Source organism: Rattus norvegicus, chromosome 10 (assembly GCF_036323735.1).
Source record: "Rattus norvegicus strain BN/NHsdMcwi chromosome 10, GRCr8, whole genome shotgun sequence".
NCBI classification, from domain to species: domain Eukaryota; kingdom Metazoa; phylum Chordata; class Mammalia; order Rodentia; family Muridae; genus Rattus; species Rattus norvegicus.
In genome coordinates this window covers 106,017,771-106,042,914 of record NC_086028.1, presented here as the reverse complement: position 1 = coordinate 106,042,914, position 25,144 = coordinate 106,017,771, and the positions used below count along the sequence as shown (strand labels likewise).

Genomic DNA, 25,144 nt, shown 5'->3' with positions numbered 1-25,144 from the left:
AGGTGGACTGCCTCATGGTAGGTAGCAACTGTTGTGGGGTAAGAGACACTGCTGGCTCCTTGAGGTTTTCCTCAGCCTACCCAGTCTCTAAGCAACCCGAGGGGTGGGGGGAAGCCACCAAGACCAGGGATCAGAGTTCCTATTGTCACCTACACCTTTGAGGACCTCCGTGATGGCAGTGTGCCAGGCAAGCAGAGCCCCAGGGCAGACCTGGCAGCCACCTTCTAAACTCTGCCTGCTGACCAGGAGCCAATCCCAGACAGGGCTGGTGCAGTGGCTGCCTGGGATCCCAGTTCAGCTTGGGCCCTCAGCCAGGGCCACTGCCTCAGGCCAAGTCCGGCCAGGATCTAGGCTGAAGTCTCTTTCCTCTTGGCAAAGTCCCTCGTCTACGAGCGCCGCCGGTTACCAGACTAGGAAGGACACTGGGGAGCCTGGTACAGGGGAGAGACCCGGAAGGACTCCTGACAGTGAGTCAGGGGTCTCCTCACATCTGACTCTCAAATCTTTTACACCAACCACACTGGTCCCAGGTCCTAAGAACAGCACACATTTCTACCCTGCAGTGTAGGCCCAGCCCACAGCCCCAAGGACCAAACTGAATAGGTCTGCAGAATGATCCCACTGACCAGCCAGTCACCCCTCTGCCAACGAGATGAACCCACTGCCTTCCCAGGAAAGATCTGGGAGGTACCAGGTGACAACAGCCTCCGGGACAGGCGGCTCTGTGCTGAATGCATGTCAGACCCCACCAGCTGCTCTACTGGACTGCGGCTCTGGGGCTCTGGTGTCAGCCCCAGGCCCACCTCAGCTCTGCACAGGACACCATGAAGGCCTGGCTTGAATGGCTGGCTGGCTGGCTGAGAAAAACCATTCTGGAAGTCAGCATGCCAGAGGGCCTACTTGACACACCTCAGGCAATGAACACAGAAAGCACAGCCCCATTCGTGGGAGGCTACTCTGTCCCCATGCCAAGGCCAGTGACCCGCACGGGGCCATGGGCCACACCTGGATCATGGCTGCTCAGGGGCTGCCAGAAGCAGGAGGGCTGGGGAAACTGCCAGACAGAGCGGAGAATGGCCTGCTCCGAGGCCGGCAGGTACCACACAGCTCTCACATCCCTCTCTGGGAAGTTGCTATGCCACTGTGAAGAGAGAGATTGAGTCACGGTGTTTGCTAGGCTCCTTGAGGGGAGGGCTAACCATCAGCAGGAGCACATGGGGAGAACGGACCCCCTCAACTTCACTTTCCCGGGACAGATACCCTGGTCAGCCTTACCCGTCAACCTGACACAGCCTAGAGTCAACTGAGAGAAGCCTCTGCTAAGGAACTGCCTACCTCAGGTTGACTGTGGGCGTGACTGTGAAGAACTACCTTGATTATTAAATTGATATAAGAGGGCCCAGGCTGGCCACCTCATACCTTGGGCACATGATTCTGTGTGTGTGTGTGTGTGTGTGTGTGTGTGTGTGTGTGTGTGTGTGTGTGTGTGTGAAGTCTAGCTGCTGACCATGAACCAGCATCCACCCGTGGTTTCTCCATCGAGTTTCCAGCTTGAGTTCCTAGTTTGACTTTCCTCGAAGACAGAACATGGCCTGGAGTTTAAGTCAAATAGTTGTTTGGGGCCAGACTCTTCAGTCACAGCAGGAGAATGAAACCAGAAAACCCGGGAGATCTCAGTGACCACCCACCGACCGAGGCCACTATCTGCAATGATCTCCAGTGCCCGGGAGGCAAATGTAGCCCACGTGGCTAGACATCACCAACTCAGGAGCAGAGGAGGGAAGAGAGACAGCCCTTTTTTCCCTCTCGCTCATGTGTGCGCTGGGCCCACTTGGCCACTGTGGCCAAGACAAGTCAGTCCACAGACATGATATCATCAGACGACCTTAGGGTGCCCATGGGCCTGGATGTTAAGAGCTCTGGAGAACAAAGTCTGGGGGGGGGGGCGGTCTGACAGCCTAATGCTATGCCAAGGATGCCCTCAGGGACCCGGCACATCAGAACCCAGTCCTCGGTGGCTGGGTGGCTAGGTGCTAGCTAGCCATGCCTGTGTACCGGCTCTCTGGCCAGGCCTTCTTGGCATCCTGACACTAATGCTAAGCCAGTGGGATAGGCAGAAGCAGAGTTACAGGGGGCAGGCATTTGTTTTGAGTTAAGCTAGCCTCTGAGACAGTGTCCTCCTCTCTTCTGGAAACTGTGAAACGGGCTGTAAAGAAAATAAATAAATAAATAAATATAAAAAAAAAAAAATAAAGCCACAGCTCCCTGAGATGGCGGCGGCTCCAGAGAAACAAGTCTCTTCCCAGGCTCTTTGGGCTCCTGTTGCTTCCGGAAGCCCAGCTGACTGGCTGCTGGCATGGGCCTTCTTGGTTCTGTGTCTGGCGGCTGTACCTACTGCCTGTGCCAGCTCCCACCCTCCTGCTCACACCCATTCAGACTCCCCTCTTTCTTAGGCACCGGCTTCCTGCTCTGCCTCCCTAGGTTCCCTGTAGGGCTAACCCGGCAAATGATGACATCTAGCTAGCCAACTACCCTGGAGACACCAGACTGGGGAGAGGAGCATCCTCAGGCAGTTAAAGGGGAAGAAAAAGAGCAAAGCTCTTCTCTTGACCAAGCCTATCCCACAGGGAGCAGAGGAGGAAGGAGAGGGAGCCCTTCTGCCCCACCCCACATTCCTCTCATTCCAGGAACCCTAGGGAGAACAGAACTTCAATATGGGGCTCTCTGCAAGTGCAGAATCAGAAGAAAAGGCTCCAGTCTAGCCTGCTTGGAAGCTGGGTGATGCCTATCTAACCCTCCTGCTTGGCAGAAGAGGAGGAGGGGTTAAAAGTGGGGAGGCCAGGCCCTGTAAGAGAAGCAATTCTGAGACTCTTCCCCAAGCCAGCTGACTGGAAAGAGGCTGCCCCTGGTGTGCACTGGTCTGTGGGCATGCAGAGACCTCTGGCATTCCCATCTGCTGGAGCCAACCAGCTGCCCCCGGCACCTGATGGCACGGGGGAACGTGGGCTGCACACACGGCAGAGGTGGGAACGGGTCTTACGCAAGCACTCGGAGGGTGTGTCTCCTGGTGTGCGTGCACGCTTCTCTCTTAATGTCTGTCACTGACAACATGTGTGTGGCTGTGACTATGCACCCGTGGCTGCCTATATACGCATTTACAAACTCCATTCCTGAGCACGAGGGCACACAGACCATGCATGTTCTCCAGAAAGCTATTTCCCAAGGGTCTTTACCAGACACACACTGACTGGCCTGGGTGGTCTGACTGCCACCTCCCCTGGTGTAGAGAAACATCCAGGCTAGCGTTGGGAAGAAGGGAACCAACCATAGGCTCAAGTCAGCTCTAGACAGCAGCTTTAAGACCTCAGTCTGACTGGGCACAACCTCCCGGCTGCCTCTCTTGTGGCAGGAAAGACCCAGACCTGACAATGACTGAAGAATTAGGAACACTCTAGATGGTGGGCCACACAGTCAAGGCTGTCTCTCCACCTGGAGAAGCAAGGTCCAGTTTTCCTCAGACCCCTCTTCGCCCACAGGCTTGCTAGCAGGGCCCATCTTAAACTGGGGCAAAAATCCCCTAAAGCTTCAAGCCCACTGCCAGCAGGTGTCAGCCTGCAGCTCAGCCCTCAGAGCTCTGATAGGACACCAAGACTCACAGGGCCCCACACCACAAAAGCCACGGGCCAGCTCCATGAAGGTGACTGGAGAAGAAGAGGCCAAGACAGGCCTAGAGAGAGGAATAGAAGAGAGGCAAGATGGAAGGCCCTACAACCACTGCCTGGGGCGGGGGTTGAAGGAGAGGCCAAGAATGCTGAGCAGTGGGCGTTGGGCTTGGCCCATCCTTGGGACATGGGGGTGGCCTGGGAATGATCACCTCACCCGGGAAGCCCCTTGGCCAGTCCAAGAGAACCTTCCGGAAGTCCCAAAGGAAGTCACTCTCAGGCCATAATAGGAAAAGCTCTGTGGTTGCTGAGCCACTCAACTGGGCAACCATGGAAAAGGCCGGGAGGCAGTGATGACAAGGGACAGGCTTAACCGACAGCCCAGAACTAATAAAAGAAAAGGAAAATCGGATATAAGTCTGGTTCTTATTAAAAGAGTAAATTTAGCCCCTTGGCTAGGACAGGAGGCGGGGTGGCCAAGGCTCCCCACTGGGGGGGTGGGTGGGCTGGACTTCTTCCCAGAGTGATTCAGTGTCCCAGGACAGGCAGGCGGGGGCTGGGGTTGCAGGAGGGGCAAGGGCACATCCCCTCTCTGGTCTTTCACACCTTCCCTCCTGTGCCTCCCTCTCAGGGCAGCTGGAAACCCAAGACCTCTCCCTGCTGCCAGGGATGCTCCTCAGGGTGGTGGTCGGGCAGCAATAGTGTGAGAAGGTAAGCAGGGCTGCTCAACACCACTCTTGGGAGCCACACCCCCCAGCCTGGATAGCTTCCACTACTAAACAGACACTTCCCTTCCCACTGCCTTGAAATAAGTCAGCCGCATAAAGGAAGGCCACCCTAGTGTTTATCAGGGCTTCCCACCCATACATGCTTGCGTGTAAGGCTACATATCACATGTTCACATACACACAAACACGTTCAGGGACCTACAAATGCACTCACGTGCCTGGGTCTCGTCTCAGAGAAGCAGCGGCCCTGTAGTTGGGTCTGGAAACTGACCCAGCTGTGGACATCTGCCCTGTTCTCTTGCATCTAGCCTCTCAACCCATGACTGTAACCCTCAAGGATAACCCTAAACATGGCCCATCTCAACTATTCAGGGAGAGAATAGAGGATACCTGAACAGGGAGAGACACAGACCCTCACCTGGTCATGCTATCTGCAGGATGAATTTCCATGAAATTATATCCATAGACAACTTTCACTCTTCCTAGTTGAGTGTCTGTGGGTAATGACATCACCAGCATGGCTGGATTTCCCCTTCTGCCAGGCGGACGAGAGTCTATGATGGTGCATGTAACCCCTTGTCCCATCTAGAACCCACAGTGGGGACAGGAGCTGCATAGATACCCCAGGGACAGGGTATCCTGAGAGATTGAGGATATAAGGGGGTTAAGGACATGGGGGAGGGGGAGGTTAAGGCTATGGGGGAGGGGGAGGTTAAGGACATGGGGGAAGGAGGTTAAGGACATGGGGGAGGGGAGGTTAAGGATATGGGGGAGGAGGAGGTTAAGGATATGGGGGGAGGTTAAGGACATGGGGGAGGGGGGTTAAGTACATGGGGGAGGGGGAGGTTAAGGATATGGGGGGAGGTTAAGGATATGGGGGAGGGGAGGTTAAGGATATGGGGGAGGGGAGGTTAAGGATATGGGGGAGGGGAGGTTAAGGACATGGGGGGAGGTTAAGGACATGGGGGTGGGGGAGGTTAATGATATGGGGGAGGTTAAGGACATGGGGGAGGGGGAGATTAAGGACATGGGGGGGAGGTTAAGGATATGGGGGAGGGGAGGTTAAGGATATGGGGGAGGGGAGGTTAAGGACATGGGGGAGGGGAGGTTAAGGACATGGGGAAGGGGAGGTTAAGGACATGGGGGAGGGGAGGTTAAGGACATGGGGGAGGGGAGGTTAAGGATATGGTGGAGGGAGGTTAAGGATATGGGGCAGGGGCAGCATCCATCCTCCCATGTGACTCCACTCTCCTAGCTCCATTCATGTTCACACATTTCCTGGCCTGGTTGCTGGGGAGTTGTGAGCCCCCAGTCCTTGTGGCCAGGGCCTCTCTGGCTCACAGCCAGAGTTTGATGGGTCTATGGAAAGCCACCGCCCAGACCCTCAGCGATGCAGGAACAAAGGGCCACTGAAGGAACACAAGTCCTTGATGCTGGTGCCAGTATTCTTCCCAGCACCTCTTCTGCTTCCCTTCTCCAGCACCCAGAGGCTAGCTACCTCCATTAGATCGGCACCCAGGCCTGGCTCCAGAGGACGGGTATTCACACCGTGGCTCTCCTTATGTGGCCCTCCTTGCTGCATAGGACACTTAAGAACCGGACAGACTGACTTCTTGCTGGAGCTCAGACTTCTAAGCCCTCTTGATACATAAGGCATAGGATTCCTTGCCCGGCGGACACTGACCATCTGAGAAGTGGGAAGTACCCCATCTGCTAGGGGTGAGGGAGGGCCGGCCATGTCTCCCAAACACCTTCCTATGGTTTCCTGGAGCAAGCCATACGCCTGAAAGCATGGTCTGGCTGTACTTCCTGGAGGACTGAGGACCCATCCTAACACCTAGCAAGACTCAAGTCCATGAAGCACCTCTGGTAACGCACACCTAGGCAGGGCAGACACTGGCCTGTGTCACAGAGCAGGGACAGCACAGGGTGGCCTCTGGCCCTGGGTCAACCTCCACACTGGACTGGGAGAATTCCAGATGACCACAGGAACCATCTGTCCCGAAAACTGGGGAGGAAGGCACCCAGGGCCTGGATTCCAACATGACTTGGCATAGCTGTAGTCCTCTGGGGACCCAAGGGACACCATATTCCACAGGGATGCTGCAGGGCCATGGGCATTCTGGATCTGTTCTGCCAGCGTCAGATCCTGTCATTTCCCAGACAACTGCCTCAGGTATGGCTGTCTCCAGTCGCTGAGACCCATTCTGTGTTCTCGTTTGGAGGGAACTGATGGCAGCCCTCCCAAACTCCTCTTCTCAGGGTTTTCCCTGAAGTGCTCTGGCTGACCTCTTCCCAGTGAAGGCTCCACCCTGGATTCCTCACCACCGCAGGACCCTCCACTCAGCCTTCTGCCGCATGTCTGAGAGGCCGAGCGGGCATTTGTGTCTTGTGGCACTTGGCCTGGTACCAGACATCGTATCTAGGCTAACCCAGGACACAAGGATCTTGCAGTAAGAAAGGAAGAAGAACGTCCTGGGAAGGAAGCATGCAACACAGCTGCCTTCTGCTCCAGAAAGCAGGACACGGGGCAAGGAGAAGCAGAAAGCAACTGCCCGATTCTGGTACGCTCTCCCAGGGACAGGTCCCGGTTCTCAGACCTCCCAGGCTGAGGTGCGAAGAGAAAGGACTGAGAGGCCAGAAGCATAGAGGCACGTGCAAAAGAGAGGCTGGGGTGTGCCCTAAGTGCTGAAAGGCCTTGTGAGACTCCACCGACAGAGTGGGACAGAGGCCTGGGGATCCGATTAGCGTGAAACCGTGGTCATTTCTCAGCACCGCTGCATCACTTTGCCAGGCTGCTGAGCAGAGGTGGGGACCGCTCAGCCCGTGAGGACCAGGATGCTGACATGCCTACGGGTCCACACCCTCCCTTCAGAGGCACAGGGCACCAGCAGTCGCTTCCAGTGGAGACACGGAGATCAGACAAGGCAGCACAGTGGAGCTAAGGAACACAGGACTCAGGCTGTGTGTGCCGGAGCACCCTTCCCACCTCAGGAGAAGGCCGTACCCACCGGGTGTGTTGCTCTCCGGTGCGGGATGCTTTCAGAGAGCCATGCCTCTGTGGCAGGCTGTCTGCCCTTGCTCCCTTCAGCGTGGAAATGAAACAAGGCCTTCGTCTCTAAGGACAGTGTGAGTGAAAAGGCAACTTCAACTCCAGGGTAGAAATATGGTGATTGCTCAGGAATCTGAGTGAGGGAGCGAGGGAGTTTCTAAGGCTAGAAAAGTCACACCCACGGCATCAAGCGCCTCAGGACGGACAACTGGAGCTGGCCATCTGAGAGGCCAGCCTGAAGGGGCCTCTAAGAAGGACCCAGCAAGAGACTTGATAGAAACTGACAGTGCGCGCGCACGCGCGCGCACACACACACACACACACACACACACACACACACACAGGCTGGACCACAGGTTACAGGTTATGGAGTCAGGGGTCACAACAGGAAGAACTCCCTCCTTGGTGCATATGCAGTGGGAAAGCAAGAGAATGACCTCCCTGAGCCCCTGCTATGCTAGGCAGGTCCTGCTCTCAAGGAAGGGTTGGTAAGGCACCAACTGATTCTTACCCTGTCTACTTAAGAGTTTGAAGGTACAGGTGAACCTCGACTGGGTCTGGGGGCTCAGTGCTGGGGCTGAACCAGTAGAATACAGTCCTTAGAAGCATCCCCCAGCGGCTTTGGAGGAGGAGCTTGACCATGATTGACACCTAGATGTATGGTGGTGTTCAGATTAGCTTTTTCTAGCATCAGGCTCAGGGCCAGCTGCCTATTACAGGGAAGTGGGAGCAAGGGTAAGGTTGGGGGTCTCCTTAGGGCCTTCCGGGGAGCCTGGATGAGCTCTGACCCCACTTGGGTGGGCAGCTGGCAAAGGGAAGACTTGAGGAAATTCTGCCTGGATCAGAGGACACGAATGGTGGCCATCCAGGCCACAGAATGAGAGACCTGTGCATCATCCAGAGGAGGCTCTACCCCAGCTCAGTCTGAGTTTCTGAGAGCCTGTGTGGCTCCAAGCTCACACCCCACTCCCTACCCCTGCCTGCAATCTGGGGAAGCCACGTGCTGCCCTGCACTCTGTAGCCTGGCTCTCTGTCTCACACAAACCACACAAACCCCTAGGTAGTGGTGCAGCTAGGAAATGGCTTCTGTCAGGGCTCAGGCTGCTGGGTCTGTGGCAGACAGTATTCTGACTGGGAGAAGGGACAAGTTTACACACTTCAGGCGTCCCCAGAGTCCTGAGGAGTGGGGACAGCTCACAACGGAGTCTACAGCAATGCTGGAGGGATCCAGAAGAAAAGCTGGGACAGAGAAGTGGGGTGAGGGGTGCGTGGAGTCAGCTTTGAGATACCTAGAGGTCGGAACAAGGCTGAAAGGCAGGAAGGCCTTAGTGAGAAGAGAGGCTTCCACTTGAAGGAATAAACCCTAAGAAGAGGTCTCTGCGAGCCAGCATCCCGAGACCAGGGTGTGAGGGGAGCAGGGGCCTGGTATGGTCATGGGAATGCTAGGATAGTCTCCCATGTTTCTGGCATCTACCCTATTTGTACCCCAACACACACACACACACACACATACACACACACACACACACATACACACAAAGTATGGGTGGGACTTCAGGTTGACTGCGTGACTAGAATGCCATGAAAGTCAGGGGCCATCGCCTCCAGGGGAGCTTGTAGAAACTGTGGGTTGTGTCCTCCAACTTGCCCTCTTCTCTGGTTTTCTCTGAGTAAAAATGCTGCCCCCTCAGAAGGATGCCTGACGGCCCCAGGGGCAAGAACTAGTAATATATCTGCGGTTCAACCCACCCTGTGCCCCAGATTCCTGACCCACAGAATCTGAAATAATAAACATTTGCTGCTTTAAACTCCCGATGATGAGGAGGATATTTGTTAACCGTCCTGCAAGAGCTAATGAATATGTATCGAGAGGAGACAGAACCATAGGGTGGTGTAGCCTTCCCACAGAGCCCAGAGCACACAGGGGAACCCCCAGGAGGGCAAAGGGAGGTACTGGAGGGCAGCCAGCAACACTGGGGACAGACCTGCTTCTGCAGAAGACAGAAGTGCAGATTCAGGTAGGAAGCATCCAGTATCCTGGCCAACAGGAGGGTCCTGTGGACCCCAGCACCCTTGTGGGCCCCACCTTCCTAGCCTATGTCTGAAGACGTGTCCCCTGCTCACCTATGGAAGGCCCTTCTGCACTTGATCATTCTGGGTTTTTTTTTTTTTTTTATTTACTATAAATCGGCAGAGTTCTAAAAGACAAATAGGATGACTCTGTGTGCAATTTTTTGTTGTTGTTGTTTTCTTCTTAACTTTATGTTCTGAAAATGATAAGGCCTCGTTCGGGGTTAGCCTAAGATGTATTGTAATTTAATTTCGTTTCAATTTCCGCATTACCTTAAGGAAAATTAAAAGTTTATTTTTAGGATACCCAAAGGGTTGTGAAACGTCTCAAAATGGGGGTTGGTTTCCAGGCAAGTTTCCCACAAGGTGACCCGATGACCTGGGGGTGATATGGTGCATAGAAATGCTGGCCGGGGGTTGGGGATTTAGCTCAGTGGTAGAGCGCTTGCCTAGGAAGCGCAAGGCCCTGGGTTCGGTCCCCAGCTCCGAAAAAAAGAACCAAAAAAAAAAAAAAAAAAAAGAAATGCTGGCCGGGTCAGAGAGGCTACTTTGGTACACGGAACTGGCAGAGCCTGAGGGGGCCTGGCACAGGGCAAGAAGGGGCCAGGACTCTAGAGGCCAGGTCATTAGCTAGGGACAGATGGGCCTTGCATAGAGAGGAGTGAAGCAGGGGGCTGAGTCAGGGCAGGCTGAGTGTGAGTCCTTCTGTAACAGGCACAGGGACCTCGAACGGAGACAGTGAGAGCTAGCAAGGACGAGCAGAGGAACCGGAGTGTGGAAAGTCAAGAGAATCGAGAAGAGCTTTGGGGAAGGACTTTGCTGAGTTGTTTATGTTTGTGGTGAAGTAGACATAGCATCTGAGAGGGAGACAGCAGAGCTAAGCCCGGGCAGCATCTCTAGGTTCGGTGGCCAAGCATGAAGTAGGCAGAGGGTTAAGGTGGGGACTGACCAGCAACCCGGCAAGGAGGAATAGGCTCACTCCTCCTGCTCATGGTCAGCTCAACATGGGGACATCTTTGTGAAAAGGAGTTCAGAAAAGGGCAGGGCCAACTTCATGGGGTGCCCGGAGAAGCTGAGGGGGCTCACGACACTAGCGACACTAGCAGACATCTAGGGGAGGCCTTGGGTGGTGTCACAGAGGGTCACAGGGCCTGCAGTTCTGCTCCATCAGTAGGTGGCAGAGATCAAAGGCTGGAGCGGGTGATCCAGGAAGCCCTAGAGGAAAAGGACTCACTGTCACTGGATGACAATGGCTCTGGCCACGGCCACTGGGATGTGAACCCCAAAGGGTTGAGAACAGTGAGCAGGTGTGAACTGTCACATGTATGCTTGGTGTGTGTGTGTGTGTGTGTGTGTCAGTCACCTGGCAGCTGCTGGCTGGGAAGCTATATCCAGGTGTGTAGTTTGGGCTTCGAAAAGGGGAGAAAACCTGCCAGGCCTACAAGGGAACCCACCCTAAAGGGAATCCCCTTCTCCACAGTGTCCTGGGTGCTCACCTCAGGCTCCTACATCCTCCTCAATGCAGTCCTCACCCTGTCCTGTCCCACTCCCAGGTTGCTGGCCCTGAGGAGTCCAGTCCCATCCTGAACCCTCCGTGGATCCTCCTCTGGAGCCTTTGCAAAAGGCAGGGAAAGCAAGCCCCCCTGTTCTACCACAAAAGGACGGACAGGTGAGGGAAAGAGAGCCCAGCTCTCGCACGAGGACTATATCTGGCGGGTTCTTTTCTTACTAGTCAGGCTGATTCTGCTCTTTGGGCAGGACACCCCAGAATCACCCTGTTCTTTGCCTTGCACACCCCCCATGTGTAGTTCAGAAGCACAATCATCCTTCACTCCAGTCTTCCCCTGGGGGAATAAAAAAATCGCATCCCTGCTCCGAGGTAGGATCCCACTCTTTGCTTTGCTTGCCTTTTCTTCCCAGCGGCAGGCACGCAGTGGATACTCTACCAATAACGGAGTGAGCAGTGTCTCCAGCCAGCCGAAAAGCCTTCCCATTCAGACACTGGACTCTTTGTTGGGGCTGGGGGTGGGGGGAAAGGGACAGGAGCCAACCCACCTGTTCGCTCCCCCAGGTCATAATGAAAGAGATGTTTCCTGGCCCACAGAATCTGGAATCTAATCATGTAGACAGCTGCAGCTGCAGCCTACAAGCAGCGGCTTGATGTGTCTAAGCTTGGACACTGGACACCTCTCCACCAGGCGTGAGGTCCACTGTGAACCCAGAGCTGGTCCTGAAACGGGGCAAGGGTGTCCCCTTCTTCGGCACCCACTAACACCTCCCCTGAGCCCACGCCCCACGCCTACGGTGGCAGCTGCTCGCAGGGCCACAGGAGGCAGTGGTATTATATATTACGACAAACAGGGGCAGCCCACTGACAAATAGGCCTGCGTGATCTAAACGGTATATTATCCCATAAAAACGTCAGCGGGCAGAGCGTCGGAGCCAAAGCGGAGTGCCGTCCCATGCCGGAGGCCCTTCGAGGCCCTGCTCCTTACCGGCAGGGTGGGGCTGCGAGGTGATTTTCTAGGCCTTGCACAGTGGTTGTGATTCTGTTTTTTTTTTTTTGCTTGTTACACCATGTCTATTGGGGAGGAGAATGAGGTCCCAGAGGTTAATGGGGACCAGGAACCCCAGGGGAGACGTTCCCTGGCAGGCAAAGGGGTTGGACATGGGACAGAGTAAGTCACCTAATTTGCCAAAGAGACAAGGCACGTGCTTTGAATCCTGAAGCTAGCTCACCGGTTGTCTGAAACCAAGGAGATACACACACCCAATCTGGAGGCCTCCTGGGCAGGCCACCTCCCTCCCCTGCAGGATCAGGGACTTCAGAACCTCTGGATAAAGGAGTTTCAGGGACCTGCCTGCCAAAGGGTCGGAGGCAGCAGCTGCGTCCTGGGATTCTTTGGGAGATCTCTAGAGTCATATTGGTCAATATTGCAAGAAGGCATTTCCTCAAGGGCTCCCCAGGCAGAGACCTCCCCTGCTGTGCCAGGCTGAGGACAGGGCCCCTAGGCCCCTCCAACGTGATTCCGAAGCAGGCTGAGCTGGGGCAGCAGGGGTGAGGAGGTAGGTTAGAACTCTCTCGGGACTTTGGCCTCCACAATCAATCTGCACAGGATCCAGGGGATAGGGCAGCCTATACCACTGTGGGGACTTAAGAGTCAGATGTTTGTGGTAAAGAGGATACAGGCAGGACTCCTGGGGCCTCAGAGGAAGAAGGGCAAAGAGGCACTGGGGTGACCACCATGGCTCCCTTCCGCTGCCCGGAAAGCCCTGATTCCCAGTGGTAGTGTTTGAACTTTATCATCTGTGCTTGGGAATTCCCAGTTCAGAGTCTGGAGCTGGACCAAGGCATTCTGGGAAATGTAGTCCTTGGGGGAGTTGCAGGGGTCAGTAGAATGGGGAGTTAGGGGGTGTTTGGTTAGGGAAGAACGAGAGAGCCAAGGATGCCACCCTGACACTCACACCAGAGTGGAAGTTTAAAATGTCAGGGAACTGGATTCACTTAAAAATCCACTGCCTAAGTCCACACGGTTTTTTCTGAACAAGAAGTCCTGGCTGGTTCCTTTTATTTTGGCGGGAGAGAGACCTCCTCAGAGAGGATGGTCCCAACCCAGTCTCACAAACAGAAAGAAGCATTCATTCCCACATCCCTTCACTCCTCCGCCTAGGACCTCCAGACACAGACAGAGAATGGGTGGGGGTAGGGGGTGAGAGGTTGGGGTGCGACCTGCTGCCTCCCCTCTGAGAGCCCGTGAGCCTCCTGAAGCTCCCGAGTTATTTATGTTCACAGCCTGCTCTGATGACATATGTAAGTTGACAGCGAACATCCTATCAACTTGCTGGAGTGTATCTTGATTGTTAAAACACACTCTTAAAGGTGTACAATCATTTATCAAATTAAAATAGCCAAGCTTTGCTTGTTCCTCCTCTGTCTTCCTGGATAGAACCCCAAGCAGCCTCCTGCCTCCTCTGGCCTTCTGTATTAGCACCGAATTCTGCTCCCCAGAGACCCTTCTCCGATGCCTGGGACCCTGGCCTCAGCACCCCACCCCCACCACACACACACACACCCTGCCCCAGGCCAGGGCAAGCCCACTAATCGCCAAGAAGTGACAAACGCCAGAAGCCCCACCAATTAAATTTAAACTCATGCAAAGCTCAGTGGCTAGTAAATTATTATTTTTATTAGCTTGAACCAAGTTCCCGTAAGAGAGAAAGTCAACTTGCTCCCATGAATGGCTCTTGTATAATTTATTTAACTCTGTGCTTTTTGCCAAAGCCTGGAATATTTTTAGCTCGTTCTGTTGTTGGATTTGGCTTTTTTATGTGTGTTTCTGAGGGGTATTTTTAGCCACATCCATGTTATCCTAACTGCCTCCTATGCGTTTCTGCCCTGTCTGTGCGGGCTGCTGAACTCTGTCTCACAGGGAACCGAGGGAGATTTCTAAGAATAACCGAGTAGTGTTTGGGGGTGCCGTATTTTCCGGGGAGATGTGCTATTTGCACCGTGTCACTCTCGCCCCGGCCACCAATTCGCCCTATTGCTCACATGCCTTGGATATTCCACTGGAGAACTCGATGTTTCCCCTATAGGAATAATCAGACATGGTGGCAGCGTAGGCCCCACTGAGAAAAAACCCACATTCCAAAAACAGCTTTGGTGGAGCGGGCGCGGCTGACGCAGCCGGCCCAGTCTATGCAGCCGCCAGATTCCCGGATCCCCGCGGCTCCGTTGGGTACAGCGGTAGCTTTGATGTCTAGCTCTGTCACTTGCGGAGCAGAATGGATAGAAGCTCGGAAAGTAACTCTTTTCACACCTACTTAATGTTGGTAACTGCTGCAGAGACACTCTATCGTGCGGCGGAGTTAATGAGGTATTTACGAAAATGTATTTTTTTTCTTTACAAAAAAAAAAAAAACACCCTCATGATGAGAGGGACACCTTTGATGGGGTCTTTTTTTTATTTTTTTTACACAGGAAATTGTCTTTTTATTTATTTATATTTTAAATCTGTGAGGCTAGGCAGAGTTTGGGTGGTTGATTGTTTTATTTTACTTCGGAGACCTGGTCATCCAAAGCGCCTTTAACAGGAAATAGGTTGGCAGTCTCCCTCCAGAAAGAGCCTGCCCGAATCTCCCCCCCGCCCCCCCAAAGCTGTAGCCAAGACACATGGCTGCACAGGCCAATGGCTGCACAGGCCAAGCTGGATCACACCCCAAAGCCAAAGGGGATGGACGAGTCCAAAAAGAGGATTCACACCAAGAAGTGAACCAGCCCCTTGGTGGAGCCCCAGCCCCGGGGGCGGGAGGGGGGTGTGACTCTAGGAGGATAGGACAGGAGCTGACCCAGCCGGAAAGGGGGAGGGGTGTTCGAGCACACAGCTCCCGAGTTTCTCCCGAAGCCAGCTGCCTCCCGATTAAACCCGTTCCCGGGGAGAGAAGAGATCCCCCCAAGTAACTCCAGGCAGTAGCACGGAGGAGAAAACCTAGATTAGTTCGTGTCGATTTTTTCCTTTGTGTGTATGTGTGTGTGTGTGTGTGTGTGTGTGTGTGTGTGTGTGTGTTCCCCCCCATCCCTAGATTTCACAGCTTTGCCTCCGGACCATCTGTATTAAAGACAAAAAAGAAAAAAAAAATCTAACACTGAACTAAAAATACTGGTTCCAAACATTTTAATTGCACCTCTCGGTGACAAGGTTAAGGGAGCAGTGCTTTACCATAAACCTACAGCTCGGATGTAAAGCTACTGCACTTTCAGTTCAGGGAAAACAATGGAAGACGCCCTGGAGCCCATCACCCCCACCCCCCACCCCAAACATCGACCCTTAGGGTCCTGCAAGCTGACACCATCAAAGTACCAGGTGGAATGAAGCAGGACAGGAAGTGGAGAGACCCCTTAGCCCAGCCTGACTAGGCAGGTGGGAAGAGCATGCCATACAAGGAGGCCCTTCCTGGGGGGGGGGGGGTGTCTGCATCCTATGCAGACTCAGGGAAGATTCTTCCCCAGCAGTTTTGCTCTCGGCTCAGCAGTTGGGGCAGGGAGGGGCAGGCTGAACTACTGCAGCCTTGGCCTGTGGGCCAAGGCCATCCACAGGGAGAGGGAGAATAGAAGAAGGTGGCCATTTGGAAATCCGCACATGGAATCCACACTCAAGATCTAAAGGCAAATCCCTTAACTTTTTTTTTTCTTTCTAAATGAGGACCCACACAGACGCAGGCTAAAGTACAGGGGAATTGAGTATAACTCCCGTTTTTAAAAATACGTGTAGCAAGATTCTAAAAACGAACGCGGGATTCTGGCTATCCTGGCTCTTAACAGTCGCAAAAGGCTTCCAGACCCATACAGCACGGCTGGGCTTCCCATGGCGACCCAGTCCAGCATCTCCAAACACAATGGGTTCCTCTGGTGCCCAAGGGGATGACAACTGAGCCTTGGGAAGCAGGAGACACATGGCCCCTCCAGCACTGAAAGAGGGAGCCCTCTAGGGCCCCCAGGAACCAGGAAGAGTGTGGGGTCACAGACTAAGACCTGGTACAGTTTCTCACAGCTCTCTGTGGCCTGTAGTCCAAGAACCACGTGGTCCAAGTTAGCATGAGCAAGACAAAGGTCCAGGCCACTTCGCCACATTCCTACCTGACTGGGCATTACCCAGATCTGGAAACACGGGGGGAAAAAAAGAAGAAATGGCTGCTGCCCAAGAGCTGACTGGGCTAAGGGCCGGTCGGTGAGTTGGGGGCAGGAGGCAGCAGTGACCCAAACTGATAGGGAGCTGGGTTTGGCCTAGCTGCCCCCCAAGGGGCAGAGCCCCAGCCAGCCTGGGTACTGCTGTGGAAACTTGCTCTCTGCAGCACTATGACCTACCAGGCTGGAGGGCACTGCACACTGGAGGAAGAGGGCAGAGGCATCCCTCAGACCCTCAACCCTGCAGACTGTCACTAGAAGCTGAGGCTGGTGGGGAAGCTGGGCACTGACCCTGCTGCCGCCACCATCGCGTCAAAGTCTTCCCTCCCCTCCCCAATGGGCCAGAGCTGAGTGGGCAGCATCTCGGTGCATCGGTAAGAATAGACAATAACCTCAAGGATATAGGGGAAAGATATTTTAAATTCATCAATTGATCAGTCGAGTACTTTCCTTTCTCTTTCCAGCCATAAATCTAGAAGGGGTAAAAATGGAGAGAAAGGAGAGGAAAAGAAAAAGAAGGGGGCCACAGAGATGAAGGCAAAGCCTCGCTGAGGATCCAGCTGGAAAGGCAAGCGGGCTCACCGCGAGCAGGAGGCTGGCCACTCTAGCCCAGGGCTGCATACTCAGACTAACCTCGTGCCAGAAAAACTGAAGGCCCTTTAGTAATTAAGCAATTTCAAGGATTTTTTTAAAAAAGAAAATGTGGTATTTTTTTCCTTTTTGACTGCCTTTCCTACCAATATTTTCCCTTCTAGCCCTGTCGTTGCCATCCGTTTTAATCCACACACTAATTGTAATCCCATTAAAGCAGATATAATTTTATTACTATTCACGGTTCATCAAGCTAATAATAATAACCGTTACTGCCAAACTGAAAAATAAAGCAGCAAATAATATTTCTGATGTTTAGAATAAACTGTAAACAAAAGCAAGCCGACCTGCGAGGGTGACCCGGCAGGTCCACGCGCAGTCCCTTAGGCTCCCCCAGCTCCGCCCACGCTGGTCAGTGACTTCCCCGCCAGCTGCGGCTTCGCTCCAGAGATTGGGTCAGCGCTACCAAGGACAGACCCCTGGGGAAGGGGACATCAGTGGGCCGCAACACGGGGGCGTGTCGGGAATGATCAGAACAGCACAGGGTCTCTGGTCTTGAAGCTAAAGAGCCCGGACTCGCCTGCACCGAAATCCCGAGCAGAGCGCCGCTCTGAGTTCCCGCGGTGCGGGATGTGCGGTCCGTACTCGGGCCACGCTTAGCCCCTGCGTTAGCAGGATACCAGAGGCACTTGTTAAAGCGCATGCATCCCCTGCAAACCCATTCTCGCCCTGACACTTCAAGGCTTTATATAGAAACAGGATTTTCTCGTCTTACACTAGCAGTTCCCATTAGCGCTCCCCGGGCGCACACGGCTCTCTAATCCGCGGGCCGGACGCGCCCTGGCCCCCTCCCCCAGCCACACAGTCGTTCGGTCCCTGCAGAAAGCGCCACGGTGTCTCAGACGCTGAACGTCTTAACGAGGTGAATGCAAAATGCAGAAAAGAGGCTTCCGCAGAATTTACTTCTGCAGAAAGTGGTGGGGGAGGTTGGCTAGGAGTTGAAGGCTTGGTTTGATGACTGCTCTCGGGCTTCCCTGCGTGACCTGGGGTAGCCCGGGAAAGACTGCTGGAAGCGGCGTGGGCAAGCCCGTGAGCGCGGCCCGCTCGGCGTTGCGCAGGGAAATGAAACCGAAGCTCCGAAAAGCGGAGGAGCCGGCGCTCTTGGCACTGGGCACTGTTGCCGGCTGCGGCAGGGCATCCCGTACCGCACCCGCCCCGGCCGGACACTGACCTGTGTGCGAAGCCATCGGCAGCGGCGACGGGAAGTACTTTCCGGGCTGGAAATGCGCGGCCGGTTGCGCGGCGGGGCCGGCGGGGGCGAGGCGCGCGGCGGCGGCGGCGCTGCGGTGGCCCAGGCTCCCGCGCTCCGATAGCAAATGAGGCGGCGGCGGCGCAAAGTCTCGGCCATCCATGCCGGGCCCCGGCCCCGGCCCGCCGCCGCCTCCAGCAAGCAGCGTGGCCGGGGCCTGGGAACGGCTGGGAGTGCAGGCGGCGCGCGGGCGGCGCGCAGGAGGCGGTGTCCGGGGTCACCGGAGGCACAGACAGCCGAGCCGGTCAGCACACCGGCGGACTGGGCTTCTCCGCGGGCGGCCGCGCTCCGAGCCGGCGACCGCCGTGCAGGTCCATGGTCTGCAGAGGCAAGCAGAAGAGACTCGGTGACTAGGGGGTTCTTCTCGCCCGGGGTACCCGCCCCTCCTGCTACGGTCCCCCTCCTCGCGCGCCAACCAGTGTGGCATCCAGACCGGACAGCGAGGCTGGGAGCGCTCGGAGGACTCCCTACTGCACACGCTTACGCGCCGGGTCATTGGAGCCGCCCTGCACGCGGGTCCGCGAGCACACACGCACCGTCCGAGCCACGCTTGGCCTGCAAGAGCCAGAGGCAACCCAACCGCGCTGCGCGCAGCTTCCCTTTCTGGTCCCTGAGAGTCCCTGCGGCGAAGGCGCCGTTGCGAAGAGGCTGCTGGCTCCGCTGGGTGATAAAAACCCAAATCTGCGAAGCCATCACGCACACTCGCACGCGCGCGCACACACACACACACACACACTCACACACACACGCACACCCTCTCCCCTCCCCCGCTGCCCAAAGGTGTCTCGGAGGAAAAAGCCCGGGGTCCACGCTTCGCCCCCCCCATCCCCGCCTGTCTTTCTGAGGTCCAGCTTTTACTACATTCCGCTTAACCGAATAACCATGCTAATTAAGCGAGTAATTTTATTGATTGTAACTCAAGAGTTCTTTTTTAAATAACCTTCCTTTTCTCCTCTCTCCCATCCCCCCCATGCGTCTTTCAGTCCATTCTTTTGAATGTCGTCCCCCACTCAGCACCAGTGGGACCGCCCCCCCACCCCAGCATTGTGCCACAACCCCAGACTGGCGTCCCCTGGGCTCCGGGCACCCCTCGACCGCCGCCGGCATCACCTGGGCCGCTACGCCGCAGTGCCTGGCCTGCTGTCCCCGAGCCCGGAGCTTCCCGGTGAGGCTGGAACAATCACCCCGCCCCCCAATCAAATTCGCCCAGGATCTTCCTCTGCGGATTGGGGGTTTGGGGGGGAGGGGGCTCAGAGAGTCAGAAATTGTTTTCTCTGGGCCTCCCAAATCGGCCACAATGTTTCTCCATCCAGCGCCTGCTCGGGATCACCTAACCAAGGCTGTTCTCCCCGCGTGGCACCTAGGTCGACCCTGCAGGGAAGGAGCACAGACCAAGCACAGCTCAGCCTTCTCCTGCGTCGGGGTCCCAGCAGACCTCGGTCCTCGGGTCTTCCATTCCCATCTCTGGCAGGGCTGGCTTAAAATGACCCTCCTCTCCCTTTTCTTCTACCCCTCCCACCGCGGAAGTCTGCTCCCGGGCGAAATCGGAGACAATTTCAAACTCCGAGAGGAGCAACCGAGCAAGCGAAATAAACTGTACAACCACCATGCACGTGCGACCAAAGTCTCTCGACCCTCCTCCATTTCGAATACTTCTCTCCTTATTTCCGAAATATGCATTGTTTTAACACTTCGTCTCGGTTCCAACAGAACGGAGATACTCTTAACTGTGAACTTTGCAGACAATCAAAACCTTTTTAAAAGCCATCCCACCGTGACAACAAAGCGATTAAGATGTTTTCTATTTCGTAAATACCATTTAAAATTGCTATATTTTATGCTCTGAGTTCTACAGTGTCTTATTTGCACACTATTTTGTGTCTGATTTAATCTATAACCGAAAACATAATGTATTAAGTGAATACATATTTGCTCAGCTGATAAGCTTTTTTAATATTTATTCGGAGAATTTTGCATTGTAAATAAACGGGACTACACAAAGACTTCTCTTTGTGCTCAAACTGCATACAAAGGGGTTTGGTGCTCTCTTCCCTCTGGGGAGCTTCACTCTCCCCGGGTACAACAAATAATTCGCGCTGGGCCTACTCGGCGATAGCCAAGGCGATGAAGGCTCGAGCAGGGCCGAGGCGCAGAAGGCGCCGGGGTTAGGGGAGGGGCTGCCCAGGGCTGGAGAGGGACTTGCGTGCCCCTACCCAGGCCGGCGCCTCTCGAACCCCGGAGGGCGCCGGGCAGGACAAAGGGAAAGGAGGAAGGGGAGGGAGGTCAGGAACCTGCGGCTTCAAAGGCGCCGAGGGCCGAAGTTGGGTCGGAGGCTGCGCGCGCGATACAAGGCTTCGCGACGGTCTCCGGGGGTGTCGTGTGCGCTGGGCTTTTGTTCTGGGCCCCCACCCCCAGTAAGACATTTCAAAGTAGGAGCGAAAGTGGGGGCTGCCCGCGATTCTCGGGACGCGGGCTCTGAGCTCACGCAGCAGCCTTCCTCTCCACCCCCTGCGGGCCGATCGCCGGCTTGTCCGTGCCTTTCTCACAAGCCTGCTAGACTTTCTACGCAAACAAGGGGTGGGTTATGCCTCCGGTACCCGCCGCTGTGCTTCTGGCCAAACTGGAGGGGACTTTTCTTTGTGTTCCGTCCTGCCCGAGAGCTACTGCGCCGCCCCGGTCTGCTCGCGCCCTGGGCCTGGGAGACCCGGCTCCAAACGGAGCCAGGAAGGGCAGAAGCTGAGGCCAGAGTCCGAGAACCGCGGCCGGAAGCTGAGGGGCAGCAGTTCGCCGAGTCCGGAGACTCCGAGGCCTCCCAGAGCCCAACCCCGGGTCAGGACACCGCAATGGACCCCGGGCAGGATTGGAACAGTGGCAGCGGGCAGAGAGCCGCGCGCGGCCGGAGAGTAGCCGACAAGAGCACCTCTAAAGAACCCGAACCCCAGAAATCCTCCCCCGGGTGGCTGGGCGTGACCCCCAGAACTGCGGTCCCTCCCGAGGCTAGGCCAGCACTCGTACCCCCAGCTCAAGGTTTGCTTTGTTTTCAAATTTCGCATCTAAACGCCGGGTCTGAGACGCCTTTGTCCTCCGGTGGAGGCCAAGCTCTGGGGTCCGTGGGCTCCCTCCTGCCGAGTTTCCCTCGCGGGTGGGCGCAATGGGGCCTGCAAGGCCAGGCCGTAGCCAAGAGCGCGCCGGGAGCGAAGGGCTCCAGCGTCGCTACACAACCCGCTCCCTGCGAAACGCCCTCCCCCCCATCAGCCCAGATAGGAACGGGGGACTGGGTGTTGCAAGACCCCCGCTCTGGGGGATGAACCGGTCCCCGGACCACGCCACGCGGGTCGTGGCCTGAGCCCGCGTGCTGCCCACAAGGCACCGCATGAAGACGCCCCACTGCTCAGCCCCCCTCCTCCACCCCAACTCTTCCAGAAGGGGGGGGGGAAGGAAATGTTCTGAAAAGAATTAAGTCTGTGGGGAGCGGAACCTGAAAACCTGCCAGTACCCCTCTAATCTCCTGTCCCCTCACGGAGGCCCGGAAAGCAACGACCGTGGCCACGGAGAGCCGACCGTTCCCTGCGCCACAGAACGACCGGGCGGATCCCATTCAAGATTGCTGGGGGAGGGGAGTAAGATGGGGGAGCAAATAATTGGGGTTCGCCCGCGGTTCCTCCAGAGCTGAGCTATCACTATTTGCCCATTCGGGGCTACCCGCGAGGCTCTTGCTGAACGAAGCTTGGCGGTCTCTGTCCTGTCTCGATAATTTATTTTTAATGCAGGGTGTCGATCGAGACAACAAGCGCTCAGAGCAAAGCAAGGACGCATTACAGGGGGAATTTTAAACCGATCGATAAAATTTTTCAGAGGAAAAATAATATCGTACTCATATATACAGTCCATCTTTTTTTTTTTAAAAAAAGCCTTTCAACAGCATAACGGATTTTAAAAGGGAAGCTCTATTATTTCTTAACATCACAATCCTGAATTTCTTCTGCTTAAAAAATGTAAACCCCCAAAAACCAAAATAATAAAATAATAAAAATACAAAAAAAATTTAAAATGAAAGCAATTTGAGTTACTTACTGGAGGCTGTTTCCTGGATACAATTGAATGCAATACAATTAAATCAGTAAATGTGACTTTGGTTTGTATTCCTATTGGTATTTTCAATGTGCTGACTGTTGCACTGTGAATGCACGGCTTCCACAACAACGACTCTAGCGAGCCCATCCAGAGCGGCTCTCAAACCTGCAGCCCGGCGCGGCGAGCCACGGGCCCTGCATACTAATAAGCTCGTGCCACTCAGCCCGGAGCAGCCGGAGCGCTGATTGGCCGCTCGGCCCTCCACGGCCCTGAGCTCGTGCCACTCATTCGGCGTAAACAGGCCTCCCAATAGGCTGGCGCCGGGCCAGGGAGCTGCCAATCAGGGAGCAGCAGGGCTACTACCAAGCCTGATGGCGCCTAATTCAAGCCCAGCGACTGCGCAGCTCCTTTGCGCAGATCATTGCTGCTGAATGGGAATGTGGTGGCGCAGGGCGGGAGAGGAGCACCCGGGAGTGAGAGCGCGTGTCCGTGTCCAGGGGAGATTTTGGGGTTTTATTTTTCTATAATTTGTCAGGTGTAACGTTTGGGTTTTTTTGTTTGTTTGTTTGCACAGAATAGAAAGGAAGAAATAGAAGAAATAGCCTCATGCTGTAAACCAGATGCCCTGTCCATACCGAGGGTCTGTCTGGCAGGTGGCGGAACCTCCTACACGTAGGCCCAACTTCCAAGCGCGGATTTCCGAATTGCCCCGCTGTACCTCCACTCCCAGGCGCCCCCCGCCCAAAGTAGGAATACGCTTCGGCCTGAGGCACGCCCACAAGGCTCCATAAATGCCCTTCCTCCTCCTGCCTAAGAGGCAGATGTACCTTTCTTCTTCAGCCATCTCTCTGTCCGCTCAATTATTATCTCCCTCCGACACACTTTGCGGAGCAGCAACCATCGAAGTGAAAAACCGAGGCTCCATTTCCGAGATAAGGATTTGCTTTTTCTATCGACCCCTACATTTTAAAAATATCTTCACTTGGTAATTTTAGGGGTGGTTGTCATGGTGTGAAAAACCATGCTTAGCATTTCTCAGTGCCTGTCCCTGCACATTCGCAAAATTCTCTCTACAATGGGAAGCAGCCTCTAAACAATTCTCTTTTATCATAATCAGAATCAAACCGCTTTTTAAAATATTCTGCAAGCAAATATTTCGGTTAGGATTTGGTTGCCTACCCAAATGTTATTTATTCTCAAGAAGTAGAGGTGATGTCTTAGTGGCGATGAATACATAATTTCTGCTTCTCTTTTTCTGTGTGTGCTTGGGGGTGGGGGGGTATATTTAAGTAGATGCCAAACGACACAGCGATATTCCTTTGGATTTTTCCAGTCTCTCCCCTGCGTGGACACAAAGGAGTTAAACCTGAGACCTGTGGTCTCCTCTCTTTCCCCGCCTCCCTCGCTTCTGCGAAACGGTCATGATTGGTTGGCACTCTGCCAGCCGGCTGTCCATCACTAAGTGTAAACAAGGCGCTGATTGGCTGTTATCCAGTCCGCACCGGGCCCCCTGAAAAAAGCAATTACTGGCTCCGCGGTTTCAAGGCTGCCCAAGGCCGCTTGATGAAAGGAGATAAACCGGGGACGGTTTCCAGGATCCCCGCGGGCCGACCCAGGCAGCTCCCGAGCCGAGGTGCGGCGGAGAGCCCGGGGATCAAAGGCATCTGAAGAGAAAGGGGAAGCGGGCGCACTGCCGGGCTGGCCTGGCCCCCTGCGGGCCGCGCTGACCTGGGAGGATGGGGGTGGCGGGCGGGAACTCCGGGATTTCCCCCTTGCTAGGGATCCGGCTTCGGCCGGCGCCCGTCCCAGGTAAGCCCGGGTCTCCGCAGCTCTCCGGACTAGATAGACGAGCCTGACTGCGGGGTGGAGACCCGAGGTCAGCCCGCGATTGAGTCCTCGTCTGCGCGGTGGCCGCTAGGCGCCGGGGCGCAGGAGCTGCGGGGAGGCGCATCTCCTGGAGATCCGATCAGCGCTCCTCTATCCAGTACGCGTTTGAATCCCGCCGCCCTGTGCAGGATGGGCGCAGACTCCGGCTCGGTGGGGACCCGGCGGCGAATTCGGGCCGGGCTTCGCCTGAGGTGAGCCCCGTTATTCCGGTCCCTCCGGCGGCGGGCAGCTGTGTCCCGCTTCGTACGCACACAGAGGAGCTTCCCGGCTCGGGAGAAACCGCTGCTGGCAACCGGAGGCCCCCGGACGCGAGCGCCCCTGTTCTCGGTTGGTGTAAGCATCCCTTGCAAGCCGCGGATTTTCTGAGTGCTTGAAATTCGAGTTCCTCGTTATTTTCTTTCACTGATTTTGTTTATTGATCCGGGGATCTTAATATCGATCTCCCCATTTAACGCATCCCCTCCATCCCATCCGTCCCCTCAAAAAAAAAAAACAAAAAAAAAAAGAAAAGAAAAAGAGAAGAGAGGAAAAGAATTGGATCCTACGAGGACAACGGCGTGGCGATCCTCCGAGGGGACCCGGAAGGCCGGTGTGGGGGAGGGGCGCGCCTAGACAGCTCCGCACCCACCCTTCCATTTTGCGTAACCCGGGTCCCTTAGGCCGGGCCGGAAAGAACCCAGAGCTTGAGATCTAGCCCTACTGGGCAGTTGGAGGCAGTCGGAAGGGCCCACCGGTAATCCATCCGCACCCAGGCCTGCTGCTAGACTGGAGAACGCGAGGTTTCTTTCCCTCCTCAAGCCGGTTTAGAATCTTGGGGATCGGCACCTCCGGATCCCTAAAAGTTGGCCGTGAGGATTTGTCTCCAACCCCCGCCATGTGCTGTGTCCACACACCCCAGCCCCGGTTCTGTGTGGTCTCACATCCCTGAGAGCTTCACCCCCCCCCCCGGGGTGTGAAAGGCCTGGGCTCCTCGCTGTCTCTCTCCCACCTCTGCGTCCTCTGTAACCTCAGCATTCACTAAAGTCTAGTGGCCTTTTTCCTCCTTCGCTCAATACTGTTTCAAAATAGTTGTTACAGCGAATAGCT

General features: G+C 55.3%; 1 protein-coding gene across 5 annotated transcripts in view; it reads right to left on the bottom strand.

Moving 5' to 3' along the window:
* Bahcc1 (BAH domain and coiled-coil containing 1) overlaps positions 1-22,381 on the bottom strand; it is a 61,165-nt gene extending 38,784 nt beyond the window's left edge. For 2 of the 5 annotated variants that reach the window (XM_063270197.1, XM_063270198.1), the window contains exons 1-2: positions 22,172-22,378; positions 18,020-18,417 (exon numbers count right to left, since the gene is read on the bottom strand). In XM_063270197.1, coding sequence (XP_063126267.1) covers positions 18,020-18,200 — 181 coding nt within the window. In that variant the 5' untranslated portion in view covers positions 18,201-18,417; positions 22,172-22,378. Of the gene's footprint in view, positions 1-18,019; positions 18,418-22,171 lie in introns of all 5 variants that reach the window. The other 3 variants (XM_063270200.1, XM_063270201.1, XM_063270199.1) reach the window with 3 other exon arrangements.
* Between the last annotated feature and the right edge of the window lie 2,763 nt (positions 22,382-25,144).